The following is an 18957-nucleotide window of genomic DNA, read 5'->3' on the forward strand; positions in this document are numbered from 1 at the left end:
ATATATATGTTCAACCAGATTGATCAGTGAAAGATGGAAATTTACCATTATATAATATATGAACCGAAATATAAGTGTTTGTATTATGGAATATTATGGAATATACAATATTCTATAAGGAAGTAAACCACTGATTCATGGCCCCATTGCTTTCTATGTTAAATTCCTCCATTTCAAGCAGGCACACCTCTTTTGTTTAAAGTTCAAATAAAGTGACAATCATTGCATGTCAAAGCAACACTTTATCGTGTCTTGTACTGAAAAAATCAACATACCTTTAATGGCATTTAAGAAAGAACTGGTTCCTGGAACTTCTGATGTACCAAAACAGGTACTCAGATCTGACAAACAGACAAAATGTAACCTCTTTTTAAAATTTGATGTACTTTTTTTAATATTCAAAATTATAAGTCAAAAAGTGTTCTACAATGATCACCAGTCCTTCATCTTTCAATTGATACCAAAAATACCTAAATATTCTACATATTTGAAAGTTACACTCATGTGTAGGAACTATTTTGCATTAAATATGTACTACTTTCTAGTATGTGCTTTCTGGCTGGGCCCGAATTAGTGGTGTTTCACCACAAACCCATGTTATTTAGATACTTTTTTTTTTTTAACATTTTCATGATGTTATAACTATTTTGGGGAATTAATACGAGAGAAGATTCAAGTTTGACATATTCCAAACATGCTTTTCTTCTCATGAAAAAAACTTGTTGAAATACCGCTAAAAAAATTGTTGAAAACTTGAAAAATGGTCAAAATCAAAAGATTTTTTATTTTTATTTTAAACTTGCCAACACACAGCAAATCAAATATCAGAAAATGGAATTTTGAATATGTATAGAAAATATGTAAATATCTCAAAAATGTTCAGAAATATACTTATAATAACTTCAAAAAACTTGTCCAATACATGTTCTTTGAAAAGCATTTTCGCTACTAAAATTTCTTATTTATTTATTACCTTTAATATGTCTAAATATGATAAACATGTTAAAATGTTTAAACCCACTGCATTTTTATGCACCAGTACTTAGTCAGGGGCCTGTTGTCAAGTAGTTGTTGTTTGTTGGCGTGGTTCATAAATGTTTCTCATTCCCCATTTTTATATAGGTTAAACCGATGGTTTTCCTGTTTAAATTGTTTTTCACTAGTCATTTTGAAGACCTTTCTAGTTGCTGTTCTGTGTGAGCCAAGGCTACACGGTGAAGACTGTACTTTGACCTATAATTGTGAACTTTTTAAAACATTGTGATTTGGATGGACAGAAGTCTCTTTGGCACTCATACCACATCTTCTTATTTATAATAAGTACATACTTTGGAAATATCTTCTCTAATTCTTCTCTATGTGGTATGTTTGGAATCTCAGGTCTGCAATAAAAAAACAAATTGCTTGAGTGTTATAAATCAAAAGATAAAATAATTTAACCCCAAAACATGGATAAGTGCTTAATATCCAAGTAATAAATTTATAATTTTGAATGAAGGACAATTCTGTTTCAATGAGAAAGCAACCCAACAGACCAGACCTTTGGTCTTCATATAAACCTATCTGTGTGATTTTTTTGTCTTTTCTATTTTTCTTTGAATTTGGGTTAATATTTCCCCCTTTATCATCTTCCTTTTGTCAATTTCCAAAATGTTTTGTGATTAGTAATTAGAAGCAGGCAAAATAAAATTATTTGAATTCAATATCAGACTAATGACCTAGCCTAGCAGTCATAAAAATCAAGTATTATTATTACACAGTCTCAGAATTCAACCAATCAAAATACAGAAGTGGTGTTTCAAGCACAAATTTTGTACTCCAATTACTGTCAGGAAAGTTTTATGACCAAGAGTTTTGTTTTAAATAAAGTGTGGCAAGCTAATGTTTATTAGGTGTTATTAGTTCTAAGTTCAAACCAAAAAAATGTCACGGTTAAAATCTGGAAGAACTCAGGTACATCTTAGGTAAAGCTAACAGAGAAATGTTAATTTCAATAGCTAACAAATGATTAAATAGTGGTGGGTAAAATGATGTTTAAATACCCAGCAACATGTAAATTGGTTAACATTTATAGAAGTTTAGGTGTATTTACACAACTTACTTGTGATATAACAGTTGACTAAATATAAGACCAGCATGTGATCTTGTTCGGTCTATCTTCTCACAGGCCTGCTGTAGTAAGCAACAGAAAATATTGCTGGATCTATAAACATATAAAACATTAACAGTATCCTGTACAAAAGGAGATATGGGTCATATACAGTTTTCTATTGATATCATTTGAGTTATTTCCCTTTGATGTCTTGTTGAAGGGCAATGTAAAATAAAACAAGTTCCTTCATAAATAACCCTTATTCAACATTGACTACACAGCTTTATAAAAAGTTGTTTTCATACAAAAAATTGGTTTGTTTAAGCCTTGTTCAATTTATCGTTTTGAACAAATAAGGATCTTTTATCCAACTTGCTTGTATTACATGTTCAAACATGGTAAGCTAAGTCAAATGATACAAGAACGTGTCAATAGTTCATGGATGCCCCACTCGCACAATCATTTTCTATGTTCAGTGGACTGTGAAAATAGGGTCAAAACCAAGGGTCCGGAAACGGTCATATTTGCCAGTCATGTCCTAAACTGAAACTATAATGTCCTAAACTTTTAATTGGGATTTAGGTCAAATTTTATTTTTCAACAGTAATAATTTCAGTCATTTCGTTGAGATTGACTTTCAAAATCGCCATTTTGAACATATTTTTGTTTTGTTAGCTATCGACTTCCTGTAATTAAACTGCCACTCCAATAAAGTGTTATAATCCTGAGGGCCCTCCAAATAACTATATTAATGCCTCTGGGAGCTATTGGCCAATGATTGCTAATCTCTTTACCTGTGTTTTTAATTCACACCTGGCAATTAATCACAAGCTCCAAACTATTATTATAAAGAAATAAAAATTCCATGCCAACTGGCTTCATTATTTAATTACCCAACAGGTCAGACAATTGTCAATTATGATTTAAAATTAAATTAAAACTTGGTTTAATTTACGTAGATTTTTTTTTTTTTACTTCTAACACACGTGCTTTGTTTACTATATAATACGCATGCTTGAAATTCTCTTCCACAGATTTAGACAATTAATCGTAAATTTAAAATAATTTCATCCTAAATAAAGCTAGTGCAACTATTTTAATTAATATTCTTGCACTATTAAAGGTAAAATATTAAAAAGCCGATGATTTCCTGTGATTTGGGTAAACAAAACTAATCCCGGAAATGAGTCCGGAATTGATCGTTTTAGTATTGTCGCTTTACATCCGGTTTGAATTTTGACTTCAGAATCGAAAGAAACATAAGTGATAACTGAGAATATTATCGTTTTGAGTCATTAAAATCATTTTATTTTTAAACTGTTGCCTTCCCTTAATTGCTCTTGATCGATTTTTGGAAAATGGTAGGACAAATCATGAAGCAAATGTGATGCAACAGTGAAACAAGTTTGTTGATGCTACGAAGATGACGATCGAGTATGAGCATACTCATAATGAGTCTCATACAGTAATGTGATTTTGACAATCATTTTTTGAAAAGGGGCATCAACTTTTAAGTTGTATGAAAATGACCGAAATTAGATGAAAAAATTTCCGGATCCTTGGTCAAAACACTAATTTGGCATTAAAATTAGAAAGTTTCAAGTTGATTGGACTTTAACTTCATCAAAAGCTACCTTGACCAAAAACTTTAACCTGCAGCAATAAAAAACTTTAACCTGAAGCGGGCACTATCATTTTCTATGTTCATTGGACCGTGAAATTGGGGTCAAAACTCTAATTTTCATTAAAATTAGAAAGATCATATCATAGGGAACATGTGTACCAAGTTTCAAGATGATTGGACTTCAACTTCATCAAAAACTACCTTGACCAAAAACCGTAACCTGAAGCAGGACAGACTGACGAATGAACGAATGGACGGACGGACAAATGAATGGGCGCAAAGACAAAAAAAACATAAGGCATAATAAGTGGGGTATAAAAATCAATTTTGTTTGCCCTTAACATGACGGCCAAATAGAAATAACTTCAACTCATATGTTGACAATAGAAAAGTATCTATATATTGATGAGACAGCAATCTAGTGACACAAAACAAACAGACATTGTATATATAAAAGGTGAAGTGGGAAGAAAACTCAATGAAACAAATCAGATCAAAACAAGAAAAGTTCATAAAACAAATTCATACATTTGCCATTTACAGACTATGAAAAGAAACTAACACAATAATTTGTTTCTGACAATTCAAAGAATCACATCAAGACTTTCCCAAATCTAAGAACCAAAGGAACAAAAGAGAAAGAGATTTTGACTGCCACTGGAACTAGAATGCAGTTTCTCTGGGAAGGGGAAAATTTTGATTTGTTAATAGCCACCTACAGACCCTTCATATTGAAAGAGTTCTTTAATGTGCCCCCCCCCTCCTTTTACAATACAAGAAAATTGCTGCAACAGAAGAGAATTTCTGATGGGCTGATCTAAACATAAATATAGGGGGGAGGCACATTTTTTTTCACCGCACCGTGCATAAAATCTTGATTTTTTTTTAATATTCAGTCTAGCTTTATAAACTTACAACACCCACAATATTGTAAAAGAAGTGCCTTCCGACATTCCAAAACAATTCGTTCTAGAACAGCCCATCAATAGTTCCAAAAAGATTACAACAAAAAGTTTCATACATGAATAACAATAAGTATTTTCATACATGAGAGTTACTTAAAAATATTTTATGGCAGGATTGAGTAATCATAAGAGCTAGACATCCAATAAAAGCAATTACTCTCTCACCTTCAAATAAAATACACAATTATATGTCCAACTAAGTGATATCAGTACAGGTGTCATACTTACATTTGTGAAGACAGTAGTGAGGGATCTTTATTTACAACCATGGAGGTTAAATCATGTAAACCTGTCATACTGGCCTCTCTAACCCTAAAAATGACAAAACACAAGTTTAAATCATGTAAACCTGTCATACAGGCCTCTCTAACCCTGAAAATGACAAAACACAAGATTATATCATGTAAACCTGTCATACTGGCCTCTCTAACCCTGAAATTGACAAAACACAAGGTTATATCATGTAAACCTGTCATACAGGCCTCTCTGACTCTGAAAATGACAAAACACAAGGTTATATCATGTAAACCTGTCATACTGGCCTCTCTAACCCTGAAATTGACAAAACACAAGGTTATATCATGTAAACCTGTCATACTGGCCTCTCTGACTCTGAAAATGACAAAACACAAGGTTATATCATGTAAACCTGTCATACTGGCCTCTCTGACCCTAAAAATGACAAAACACAAGGTTATATCATGTAAACCCGTCATACTGGCCTCTCTAACCCTGAAATTGACAAAACACAAGGTTATATCATATAAACCTGTCATACAGGCCTCTCTAACCCTGAAATTGACAAAACACAAGGTTATATCATGTAAACCTGTCATACTGGCCTCTCTGGCTCTGAAAATGACAAAACACAAGGTTATATCATGTAAACCTGTCATACTGGCCTCTCTAACCCTAAAAATGACAAAACACAAGTTTAAATCATGTAAACCTGTCATACTGGCCTCTCTGACTCTGAAAATGACAAAAAACAAGGTTATATCATGTAAACCTGTCATACTGGCCTCTCTAACCCTAAAAATGACAAAACACAAGTTTAAATCATGTAAACCTGTCATACTGGCCTCTCTAACCCTAAAAATGACAAAACACAAGGATAATCATGTAAACCTGTCATACAGGCCTCTCTGACCCTGAAATTGACAAAACACAAGGTTATATCATGTAAACCTGTCATACTGGCCTCTCTAACCCTAAAAATGACAAAACACAAGTTTAAAATATGTAAACCTGTCATACTGGCCTCTCTAACCCTAAAAATGACAAAACACAAGGTAATATCATGTAAATCAGTCATACAGGCCTCTCTGACCCTAAAAATGACAAAACACAAGACCTGTCATACTGGCCTCTCTGACCCTGAACTTGACAAAACACAAGGTTATATTATGTTAACCTGTCATACTGGCCTCTCTGACCCTGAAATTGACAAAACACAAGGTTATATCATGTAAACCTGTCATACTGGCCTCTCTGACCCTGAAAATGACAAAACACAAGGTTATATCATGTTAACCTGTCATACTGGCCTCTCTGACCCTGAAAATGACAAAACACAAGTTTACATCCTGTTTTCCTGTTGACTTCTGCAATGCTAATACAGACAGAAAACAAGCTGTTATCAAGTAAGTACTATTTGCAACCTGATGAAGATAGCTTTTTCTCATGAGTAGACTGAGAAAATGCTGACGTCATATGCATTTGCCCAAGGTCATTAAGGTTACTTAGGAAAATAGACTTTTAGTGATAAAATGATCATCAATGGTCTCTCAAACTTGAGGAAGTCTCTCAGCTTTAATCTCATCTAAGAGTGGTATCCCTCTTTGAATACGAACCATAGATAATTTACAAATACTGGCCCTTCTGATACTGAAAATAATATAAACAAGGTTTTATCATAATAACTAGTCATACTGACCACAAGCAGATAGATACTAATGCAAAAATTAAGTTTCTGATAATTTCTTGACTTATATATCTGCCTAGGACCAATGGCGTGCTTTTGACAGAACATGATTGTGTGACAAGCCTCAAGAGTGTGATCAGAGCTATAAATACCTACCAGGCTCCAACATCTCCTCTACTGTCTAATGTATAGTCCCTTGTGGCTATAAATAATGTATCGTAAATTTCTGGTAAATTTTCTTTACATATCACATCTGAGGAGCTGCCATTTGGATCCACTCCAACTGTGTTACATATGCTGAAATGATTTAAGTGCAAATGTGAAGTAATGGAAAAACTAGCATAGTCATGGCTTGCATTGATAAACTAAGTTTTTTTTTATAAATTTTAGTTCAAAAATATTATTGTTTTTTTTTATGGTTCCAATACATGAGCTTCCAGCTGGTACTTTTTCCTGGAAAATTTTGATGTCACAAGGCAAATATCTTCATGTCACAGCAACACAAGACAAGTTTTCCTCCAAATGTTCCTCCATGTCAAACAGGGGCAGTTCAATCATTAAATAGAAATTGGAATCTCATGTATATAGCTCCTCTATAAGGCTATACCTTTTTGTCAGCTGCTGAAATGTGTACTACAAACAAGATATATCAATCGTCAGATACTTTTTATAAAGGCTCATTGCTCCTTGATTACTGTGGACTCATTAAATTTTGATGGATTCAATTTCTGTTTTTGTTTCGAGGGTACTTAATTCTGTGGTTTCATACAATATGACAGTTGTTTTCCATTCCTTCCATTGGTTGATAAAGTCTAATGTTAGATTTTCATTGGTTGATAAAGTCTAATGTTTGATTTTCATTGGTTGATAAAGTCTAATGTTAGATTTTCATTGGTTGATAAAGTCTAATGTTAGATTTTCATTGGTTGATAAAGTCTAATGTTTGATTTTGTCAGTTTTTATTAAGGACTTTCCCTTTTGTTTATTTACCTTGGTGTTCAGTATTTTTGTTATACCTTTTTTCATCATTTGCTAAAAACTAAAAATTTGTATTTCGTCAAGTATTTAAATTTGTGGTTTCCCCACAAAATTCAAGAATACTGGTGATAAATATTACCTAATCAGAGCTTTTAAAGCTTGTCTTCGTGATTCTGCCCATGTCATTTCCTTTTCTGTTATTTCTGTAACTTTCATTAAACCTTGTAAAACTCTGCGTAACTTTCCTTTTATGAAGAAACCTGGCATGGCTCCTATTGCCTGAGCAAATCCCATTCTGAAAAAGGAAAAAGTTCTTTTTCTACAAATATCCACAAAATATAGTAAGAGTAAATATATTCTGTAATAGTTTATTCAGTAGGACCTTAATTTAAGGTTTCTCCAGAATGAAAGACCATAATGGACAAACTCATTCCACAATCAATGGAAAGAAACAAGCTTTAACTCCTCCAAAAGAAAGAAGTCCATTTCGTATACGAGCAGAGATTGGGCAGTATGGAGTCCGAAAAACAATGTATACAAGGCTTTCTGTATGAGACAAAGGCAAAATCTTCTTTAAACATCATGTCTATCTGGTTTAATTGTAACCATGTGGATTTATTAATGTGATTTTTTTGAAATGGGACAATAATACGAGATTACTTTATTTGATTTCAGGAAAATCTGCATACAGATCTTTTTAATAAATATTAGAGTGAGAGTTTTTATTATTGTGTTACTCACCCAGTTATATTATTCTCATTAATAAAAACCTCTCAATAATTTCTAAATTTACAGTATACATTATTTCAGTAAAAAAGATAAACCCAACAGATGATAATAGGCTGCTTAACATCCAGTGGAAAATTAAATACATATTCAGATGGGGAACTTGATACATTTAATTTTGTAATGTGACATGAATAAAGACCCTGCTTTGTACTAAACTATTATACTGGGACTTATCTTCAAAAACTAGTTCACAAGGTCTGCAGTTAGATGTGTCATTATACTCAAGACACATTATTTTAACTTCAAACCAACAAGTCATTGATCTTGCTCCTAAATGCCATGTGCTTAACAGACAAACAGCAAATAATGTTTTTAACTCAAAAAATCTATCCAAACTTGAGGTGAACATAAAAGATGAAAACAAACCATGCCAACAGAGAATAATACACTATACACCTACCTTGTTGTTTCCACTGGGCTCTTTAATTCATGTAAATATTTCTCTATCACAGTTTCTGCCAAAAAGAAAAAAAAAATATAATAACAAATAAATCATTTTTTCAATCATACCACATCTTCTTACTTTTATATACTCTGTGTACTGTTTGATAAAGCTAACAATGGAGGGTATACTAAGGTCAACCTTTTAGTCCCTTAAAATATAATTATCACAACCCTTTAGATAATTGTAAGATATTAAATAAGTCTGCCCAATATTAAATATCATAATTCTATTTTCATATAAAAGGGATTTCTAGGGACTTTTGCTAGATGTTTTTTTAAATGCACTTACTTTAAGTTTGAGGTCCAGAAACAAGAACAGATAAAAGAAATTCACAAAAAAATATAATAAATAAAATGACAATTGTATATCTTAAGTTGAATTCAAAGCACTTTTCTGAATCAAGAATGCCAAAATCAGATATTAATGGAAAGTACAAGAGTGCACACACTGAAATGTCTCGCCTTCTTTACTAATCATTGATATTATGTTGATAGTCCTACATGTAAGTATAAAGCTTTATTACAGCTGTCACATAAACTTAACATTAACCAAGATAGCTATACAAAGACCAATGAACCATGAAAATGAGGTCAAGGTCAGATGAACCCTGCCAGGCAGACATGTACAGCTAACAAAGCTTCCATACAATAAATATAGTTGACCTATTACTTATAGTTTAAGAAAAATAGACCAAAACACAAAAACTTAACACTGTGCAATGAACCGTGCAATTGAGGTCAGGGTCAAATAAACCTGCGGGACTGACATATAGATCATAATATATTTCCATACACCAAATATAGTTGACCTTTGGCATATAATATTAGATAAAAAGACCAAAGCGTAAAAACTTAACTTTGACCACTGAACCATGAAAATGAGGTCAAGGTCAGATGACATCTGCCCGCTAGACATGTACACCTTACAATCATTCCATACAACAAATATAGTAGACCTATTGCATAAAAAGTATGAGAAAAACAGACCAAAACACAAAAACTTAACTATAACCACTGAACCATAAAAATGAGGTCAAGGTCAGATGACACCTGCCAGTTGGACATGTACACCTTCCAGTTCTTCCATACACCAAACGCACATACCAAATATAGTTATCCTATTACTTATAATAAGAGAAAATTCAACATTACAAAAATTCTAAACTTTTTTTCAAGTGGTCACTGAACCATGAAAATGAGGTCAAGGACATTGGACATGTGACTGACGGAAACTTCGTAACATGAGGCATCTATATACAAAGTATGAAGCATCCAGGTCTTTCACCTTCTAAAATATAAACCTTTTAAGAAGTTAGCTAACGCCGCCGCCACCGCCAGATCACTATCCCTATGTCGAGCTTTCTGCAACAAAAGTTGCAGGCTCGACAAAAATAGTATATGTGGAGTTAAAAACTTTATAACTAATTAGGAACCGGAAAGAATGCTTAAACTGTGTACATTATTTTAACAATTTAAACTCCGTTTGGTGAACCAACGCCTGTGTGAATCATTTCGATAGAATCCCTGAAGTGGATACCTTGGTATGCAGGGTTGTCAAATTATGCAAATGAATGTAACAGAATGCAACATAAAAATTGGGAGTATTATTTAAACAAATACAAACCTTGTCTCTTAGTATTTACACCACCATTTTTATCTTTATAATATTCTGTGAAGAATGCTGGGATAGCTGAAGCAGCAGCAGTCTGGAAGAGAGAAACGCATTTATATATCTGTTTAAAGTTTTAAAGTTTAAACATATTTATTTATAGTGGATTGGAAAACAAGTTCTGCAACTTATATTAATCCCTCTCCACTTTGCGGGTGCGAGTGCTGCCTTGTAGCGGCATGAGCCTACTCTTTTTCGAAATCTACAAGGGTGTCTTTAACGTGCAAGAGATATGGCTCTCTCTTAACACGGGTCAGCTATTTATCGTCCCCGTCTGACGGACTATCATCGTTTCCTCAAAACCATACTCGCAAATGGTGTCAAGGGAGAGCCGAAAATTGAGTTCCTGAAATTTTCATCCCAAACGGGAATCGAACCAGGAACCTTTGTGTTAGTAGTCCGATGCACTAACCACTACACCACGGCTCTCTTGATATATATCTGTGTGCCAGATGACTGCTTACATGCTCAAGTTGTCGTAGCCACAATCATGTCCTCTTTTCCTAGATTGTAATGTCACTGAATTTAACATATCACTATATTTTTATACTTTCAAAACTAACTTTTTCTTAACACTTAATACAGACCTTTACTTTAGAGGAATTGTAAAAATACCATATTATGTAGTGTTATTGACTGGCTGTTTCTGTATTGGACCTGTTACGGATTCAAGGCTAGCTGTATTGGACCTGTTATGGATTCAAGGCTAGCTGTATTAGACCTGTTATGGATTCAAGGCTAGCTGTACTGGATCTGTTATGGATTCAAGGCTACAGCCCTTGGATGGTGTAAACTTCCCAAACAAACGTGTATGGTGTAATGGTGTAAGGTGTATGGTGCAATGGTGTAAAGTGTATGGTGCTATGGTGTATGATGTAAGGGGAATGGTGTAATGGTGTATGAGGAATGGTGTGATTGTGTAACGTGTGATCGGGAATGGTGTGAATGATGGTGTACGACATTTCATTAGTTGAAAACGAAGTTCTTTTTATTTTGTTTTTTCAAATTGTAAACATAAACAATAATAATAATCTTAAAATTGGAAATTTAATTGCACTATGGCTAATTTCGGATTGTGTAGATAGAATGGGTAATGGTATATGGTGTAATGTGTAAGGTGTGTGGTGTAATGGTACAAGGTGTATGGTGTAATGGTGTATGGTGTTATGGTGTATGGTGTTAGTGGGAAGTTTACACCATCCAAGGACTGTAGCTGTATTGGACTTGTTTTGGATTCAAGGCTAGCTGTATTGGACCTGTTATGGATTCAAGGCTAGCTGTATTGGACCTGTTATGGATTCAAGGCTAGCTGTATTGGACCTGTTATGGATTCAAGGCTAGCTGTATTGGACCTGTTATGGATTCAAGGCTAGCTGTATTGGACCTGTTATGGATTCAAGGCTAGCTGTATTTGACCGATATGGATTCAAGGCTAGCTGTATTGGACCGATATGGATTCAAGGCTAGCTGTATTGGACCGATATGGATTCAAGGCTAGCTGTATTTGACCGATATGGATTCAAGGCTAGCTGTATTGGACCGATATGGATTCAAGGCTAGCTGTATTGGACCGATATGGATTCAAGGCTAGCTGTATTGGACCGATATGGATTCAAGGCTAGCTGTATTGGACCTGTTATGGATTCAAGGCTAGCTGTATTGGACCTGTTATGGATTCAAGGCTAGCTGTATTGGACCTGTTATGGATTCAAGGCTAGCTGTATTGGACCTGTTATGGATTCAAGGCTAGCTGTATTGGACCTGTTATGGATTCAAGGTTAGCTGTATTGGACCTGTTATGGATTCAAGGCTAGCTGTATTGGACCTGTTATGGATTCAAGGCTAGCTGTATTGGACCTGTTATGGATTCAAGGCTAGGTGTATTGGACCTGTTATGGATTCAAGGCTAGCTGTATTGGACCTGTTATGGATTCAAGGCTAGCTGTATTGGACCTGTTATGGATTCAAGGCTAGGTGTATTGGACCTGTTATGGATTCAAGGCTAGCTGTATTGGACCTGTTATGGATTCAAGGCTAGCTGTATTGGACCTGTTATGGATTCAAGGCTAGCTGTATTTGACCGATATGGATTCAAGGCTAGCTGTATTGGACCTGTTATGGATTCAAGGCTAGCTGTATTGGACCTGTTATGGATTCAAGGCTAGCTGTATTGGACCTGTTATGGATTCAAGGCTAGCTGTATTGGACCTGTTATGGATTCAAGATGAGCTGTATTGGACCTGTTATGGATTCAAGGCTAGCTGTATTGGACCTGTTATGGATTCAAGGCTAGCTGTATTGGACCTGTTATGGATTCAAGATGAGCTGTATTGGACCTGAGACTCGACATGATTATAATTCCTCGATTAAACTAAGAAACTTACTGTGAAAAAGATACAGAAATTCATATCTGAACTTGTCTTTTCCCATTAACGATGGATTTTTTGTCAACATTGTCAGACGTAATTTCTGATTTCTCATCCTAGTACTTAATCTTATGCTATTTCAATTCATTTTATCTAGCAAATATAAAGTAGCTGGGAAGAATAAATCAGACAGTCGCGGATACTATATTTCGCGTAAAGCCCTTTCTATCCCTTTTTGCGGGAATTTAATTTCACGATTTTGAAATTTACTTGAAGTAGTTGAATGAGGGACGATCTAAGTTGTACATATCCGTCTACTCATGAAAGTCGCAAAAGTAAGTTGGTTTACAGTATTCTGAATCTTGAATCGTCTGCATTCTAATGATTGACTAACAGAAATGAAACAATGATAATAATCCAAAGTTGTACTTGAAAGGCTGTGAAATATTTCAGTTTCAAGACGTTACAAAACACTGAACATCATTTAAACTTTTTTTATGATACATGTATTAAGTTAAAAAATATGATACAAATGTATTTCATGCATAACGATACTTCCTAAGTTAAGTAATCTTAGGCTTAAGAAAATTGAAACTGGAAGTGAACGTCCCGTATTAACCCATGGGCCAATATGGCTTTTATAGATATTAACTTAAATTTATATCGACAGGGCAATGTCATCAGTATTGCACAGGCTGATATATCCGTATTAGGGCTGATTTTCTCATATCATTTAATAACATACTATTCAAAGATTTGATTTGTTTATTGATGTCACATGTTTCTATTATAAAATCACTTACTGGTATTACTAATAAACATAAGATATTAATAAATCTGATGTTACTAAAAATAGAAGCATTAAAATAGTTAGAGACATTAATTGGGAATGCTTACAAAAATTATGATTCCAGAAATAAAGTATTATTTTTTTGTACGATGTAGTTTGAAATTCTCTTCCATTCCATGTTAGACATGTTGGAGATGAAAGTTATGATTTTCTTTTTTTACTAACCAAATTTACACATACATGTATGGTACAAGCAAGTCTGAGAAGCCTTACTAGAGTAAACATTTTTTTTAACAGTCTAGCAGACATTATAACAAGATGAATTTGGTTGACTTCTGAAGGAATTTATGATGTTAACCCCCAACAATTTGGCAAAGGTAAGTAACTTCGACTGAAAATACATCAATTGATTACTATATATATAATTATTTTCTGTGACTGTATCTTACATTAATTTGTAGGATCCTTTACTATAGATAATTTAGCTGATCTGTAACAATAACATCTTCATGCCTTATATATCATGTACTGTAGAACGCCCCTAGATTAAAACTGACGTGGAAAGGTAACATATGGCCACCGAAAGCTCTTTTTTTGAGAGCCCAGGTGGTCGTGTGGTCTAGCGGGACGGCTACAGTGCAGGCCATTTGGTGTCACGATATCACAGTAGCATGGGTTCGAATCCCGGCGAGGGAAGAACCAAAAATTTGCGAAAGCAAATTTACAGATCTAACATTGTTGGGTTGATGTTTAGACGAGTTGTATATATATATATATTGGTCTTTTGGAAAATGTTGTTTGTGCTGTTTTTAGACCCTTCTACAACGAAATTTGTTTGACATGCACACGTATAAAAATTGCGGTTTTTATCCAACGCAGTCATAGGTTTGAACGTAGTTTTCAATTTAGACTCGTATATATATATATATATATATATAAAATGTATAATGTTGCTTTCTGACCATCTACACCATGTACTTTAAATATATTGTGTTATCAAATTCTGAGTAAAGACAAGAAAAACATACCAGGTTAATATTATCTGGATCAATCCTTCCATGGCATTGAGACAAGACAAGACAAGAAAAACATACCTGGTTAATATTATCTGGATCAATCCTTCCAAGGCATTGAGACAAGACAAGACAAGAAAAACATACCTGGTTAATATTATCTGGATCAATACTTCCAAGGCATTGAGACAAGACAAGACAAGAAAACATACCTGGTTAATATTATCTGGATCAATACTTCCAAGGCATTCATCTAAAATATTCTGCCACAGATCTAAAATTAAAATACAACAAACTATTTATTTGTTTTGATCAATATAAAAAAGAAGATGTGGTATGATTGCCAATGAGACATCTGTCCACAAGAGACCAAAATGACGCAGACATTTACAATTTTTAACAAGATTGTTTTAACTTGAAATTTCAAGATGGGGAGGAAGGTGGTGAAAATAGAAAATTTACACCTAAAATCAAACAAGAGGTATGAAAATAATTATTTTGTTACTGGTCAGTTCAATTTGAGTTTTACCTGGAGTTATTCAAACGTTTGTTAAGAATTGAAGTGAATATTGCTCAAGTGACTCTATTTGAGATTTACCTACCCTATGTTCCATCTGATTAGCTTGGGAGTTCCAATATATTTGATATTATTCAAAACAGCTTTCCAAAAAATTACAATACAAAAAAAAATTCTACAATTTCATTTGTGATGGAGTGTAGTATTCATGAGAGTGAGTAGAAAAGGTTTTATCTTTCATCATATGGATTTTGTTCATACATGTATTTTACCATCCAAGGGTTTATGCATAAGGGTATAATTTTTCAGATATAATCAATTGAAAATTTGGCGAAAAACGGTTCTATCTAGATTTTTCATGAACATATATCAAGGATTTTATATAATTTTCAAAAATGACTTTTAAACCTATATGCGATAAATTAAATTAGGGGTCAGTGGGCAAAATTTTTAATGGCACAACTAGAGGATTTCGAATATCTGACAAAAAGTCAATAGCAAGAGATGCGAACATCCTTTACACAGTTCAATATTGAATGTTTAACTTAACCATGTCTATTGATATTCTTTTAAATTATAAAAATGTACATGCATAATGATCGGGAGGCTCCTTGCAGCTTGAGAAAATTTACCATCTCTCAATTGGTATTTTTGCAAATATGCCTTTTTGAACATGATATGTCTGTTAAAAATTGAGGTTATCTTTACATATTGGACAAGTTTCAATAAATCTCAACAAAAAAACTAGATCTGTATATAACAATTCAATTCAATTCAAATCTTTATAGCCATAAAACTAAATATTTATAGTATGTGACACAACATAACAAAATGAAAATAAAATATAACAACAAGATCATTAATATACACAATAAAAGTAAATATTTTAAGAGTCCCCTGTCCTCAGTTCAATAGACTGTTTTAAAAAGGATCCTAACTTATTTACCTGAATGTGTGAAATTATATTTAACAGTTATTTCATCAAGAATCTTACCTAATACAGGGTCATCATAGTATGGTAGTTTAGACAAAGATAACTTCTCTATCAAACAGCTAACTGAAATAGAACAAAGAAAAGTTTATTGAAGAATAAATGTGTATCTGGTACCCAAAGAAAATATAGATTTCACTTGATTGTTTATCGACTGATCAATTCATATGGAAGGGATATCGTCAGCTTCCCCTCCCCAACAAAATAACTTTACATTAAATGCTCAACTTTTCACACTATCAGGAAACATTTTTGAAGTACATCCAGGTTTTTATTTTTGGCAAAGGAATATGGGCATTAAGGCCTGTTTTTCGCCGAAGAAAATACAGATTTTTAGAATCTTTTCAAAATTTTGATGTTATGACGTCAAAATTACCTCATAATGTAGGCCATTTTCATGAAAACAAAGAAAACTACTTATTTTTTGCATTTGCCATCGATGTTTCCATGTCTAATCTTAATGTAAAACTCATTCACAATAATTACCTGATCTTCTCATAAAATCACCTCCATAACCTCTAAACATCTTAGCTTCAGTCAACTTAAAAAAAAAAAAATCAGTTTAGAAGGATGTAAAGAACAATGTCAAATCTTATTAGGAGTACTAGAAATCTTACATTGGCTAAGCTAAATATTTCTCTAGCATTGGCATGGACTACATAGTCGGTCATCCTTTGACCTGACATACCTGCCAACTTTTCAAACTCTCCATTGGAGATTTTTAGCACATAAGGACCAATTGCATACCTATAAATGTCATAAGTTTACTAAATTAGATCAAATATGGTTTTGAGTAAGTAAAGTATACATGTGTTTAAATGTATTCTTTACTCCTCTAAATGTCTTTTTCAAAATATTTAGTCTAAATAATTGAGTTTTTTTAGTGTCAGGTTAACACCTCTCATGGGGGATATCCCCAATAAAGCAGGATAGTTGGCAGGTCTGTGACCACTGCTTAACCAGCTTACTTCAACTTAGGATATGATATGCAAGATTTCACTACCAGTTACAGTTAAAGTCTATAATTTGTTGATATTACCCTACATCTACGTTCTTCAATCATTAGAGATAGTGTTTTTGACATCCAGCTAAGAGGGTGGTAAAGGATTATTTTCGTGCAACCTGTTTTGCCATTTTTATATCACGTGCAGCCGTGAAAAAGGTTCGTTATTCACCGTGTTTCGTGAAATCGGTAAAAAGATCAACGTGCAAGGCATTTTTAATTGTTCGTTCATCGTGAAATGGAAATTTTATTTCGCATTCTTCCATGCAGATACACCCCCCCTTTACATCCCTCAGCTTAGAATTCAGCTCAATTTAATGCTAGGAGCCACCATCTTGAACTTGCAATGAGGTGCATGTGAGCCTTTGTACACTGTGGGAAAGGTCATAGAGTGAACTAATATACTAGCTTGTCGACTCTGCCCACCCTAGGGAGTAGACATGCTATTCATTTCTGTTATCTTCAGCATTTTAACAAAATAAATGATATGAACACATTGTCCTCTGTGTAGAGCCTATGGAGCAGACAATCTGTTTGGTTCTTTTGTTTTATCACAAGACTAACAAGTGAACCATTGATTCAAACAAACAAACATTTGTATCCAATATCTTAACAAAACGAGTGATGAAAATTATTAAAATGCACAGGGGTTTTGAAGTGAGTTTCGAGAAAATTCTATAAACAACTAAAAACCAGATGCTCCGCAGAGCCCAGCTTTATACGACCGCAGAGGTTGAACCCTGAACGGTTGGGGCAAGTATGGACACAACATTCAAGCTGGATTCAGCTCTAAATTTGGAATGTGATTAAATAGTTGACACAGCATAGGTTTTGGACACAGAATGAATGTGGTCTAATGAACTTAAAATAATTTTTTTGTCTTTGAGCAATCACTATGCTGTTGAATATTAATCCTCTCAAAAAAATGTTTGAAGAAATTTTCTTTTTATTTATGAAATCTGAAATGAGAAAAATTTAACCCCCCCTCCTTCCACCATTTTTTTTTCACATCCCCCTTTCCTTTTTTCAAAACTGATCTCAATTCAAATTTCTAATGGAGTTTGCAACAATAACTACTCATTTAAATACATCATAAAATATTAAAATGTAACAAAAAGTGCTTGTTATCACTGAATGGTAAAGATTGTTTTAATTTATCAGTTGGTAGTAAAAGTGAATATACATTGTGTATTGTATTAAACAATGATTTAAGTTAATTCAACTACTATTCTGGACAAAGAAAGATAACTCCAATCAATTGAAAATTTCTTGCTATTGCACAATATTGTGCAATTAGATATTTCTTGCTATTGCGCAATACTGTGCAATTGAAAATATTTGCTATTGCACAATACTGTGCAATTGAAGATTTCTTGCTATTGCGCAATACTGTGCAATTGAAAATTTCTTGCTATTGCACAATACTGTGCAATTGAAGATTTCTTGCTATTGCTGAATACTGTGCAATTGAAAATTTCTTGCTATTGCACAATACTTAATAAAATAATTTTGGATCCTGATTTGAACCAACTTGAAAACTGGGCCCATAAACAAAAATCTAAGTACATGATTAAATTCAGCATATCAAAAAAGCCAAAGAATTCAATTTTTATTAAAATCAAACTTAGTTTAATTTTGGACCCTTTGGTATTTAATGTAGACCAATTTGAAAACGGGACTAAAAATTAAGAATCTACATACACAGTTAGATTTGGCATATCAAAGAACCCCAATTATTCAATTTTTGATGAAATCAAACAAAGTTTAATTTTGGACCCCGATTTGGACCAAC

The 18957-nt window shown here is 33.5% G+C and overlaps 1 protein-coding gene across 1 annotated transcript in view; it reads right to left on the reverse strand.

Annotated features, from left to right (window-relative positions):
* LOC134724473 (tubulin-specific chaperone D-like) overlaps positions 1-18957 on the reverse strand; it is a 74202-nt gene that overhangs the window by 18494 nt on the left and 36751 nt on the right. Inside the window, exons 19-28 of the mRNA XM_063587503.1 lie at positions 16649-16703; positions 16166-16228; positions 14867-14928; positions 10441-10522; positions 8773-8827; positions 7723-7878; positions 6762-6902; positions 4910-4993; positions 2102-2203; positions 1329-1382 (exon numbers count right to left, since the gene is read on the reverse strand). Of these exons, the coding sequence (XP_063443573.1) occupies positions 1329-1382; positions 2102-2203; positions 4910-4993; positions 6762-6902; positions 7723-7878; positions 8773-8827; positions 10441-10522; positions 14867-14928; positions 16166-16228; positions 16649-16703 (854 nt within the window). The remainder of the gene's footprint in view (positions 1-1328; positions 1383-2101; positions 2204-4909; positions 4994-6761; positions 6903-7722; positions 7879-8772; positions 8828-10440; positions 10523-14866; positions 14929-16165; positions 16229-16648; positions 16704-18957) is intronic.

This window comes from Mytilus trossulus, chromosome 7, assembly GCF_036588685.1.
Source record: "Mytilus trossulus isolate FHL-02 chromosome 7, PNRI_Mtr1.1.1.hap1, whole genome shotgun sequence".
NCBI classification, from domain to species: Eukaryota; Metazoa; Mollusca; class Bivalvia; order Mytilida; family Mytilidae; genus Mytilus; species Mytilus trossulus.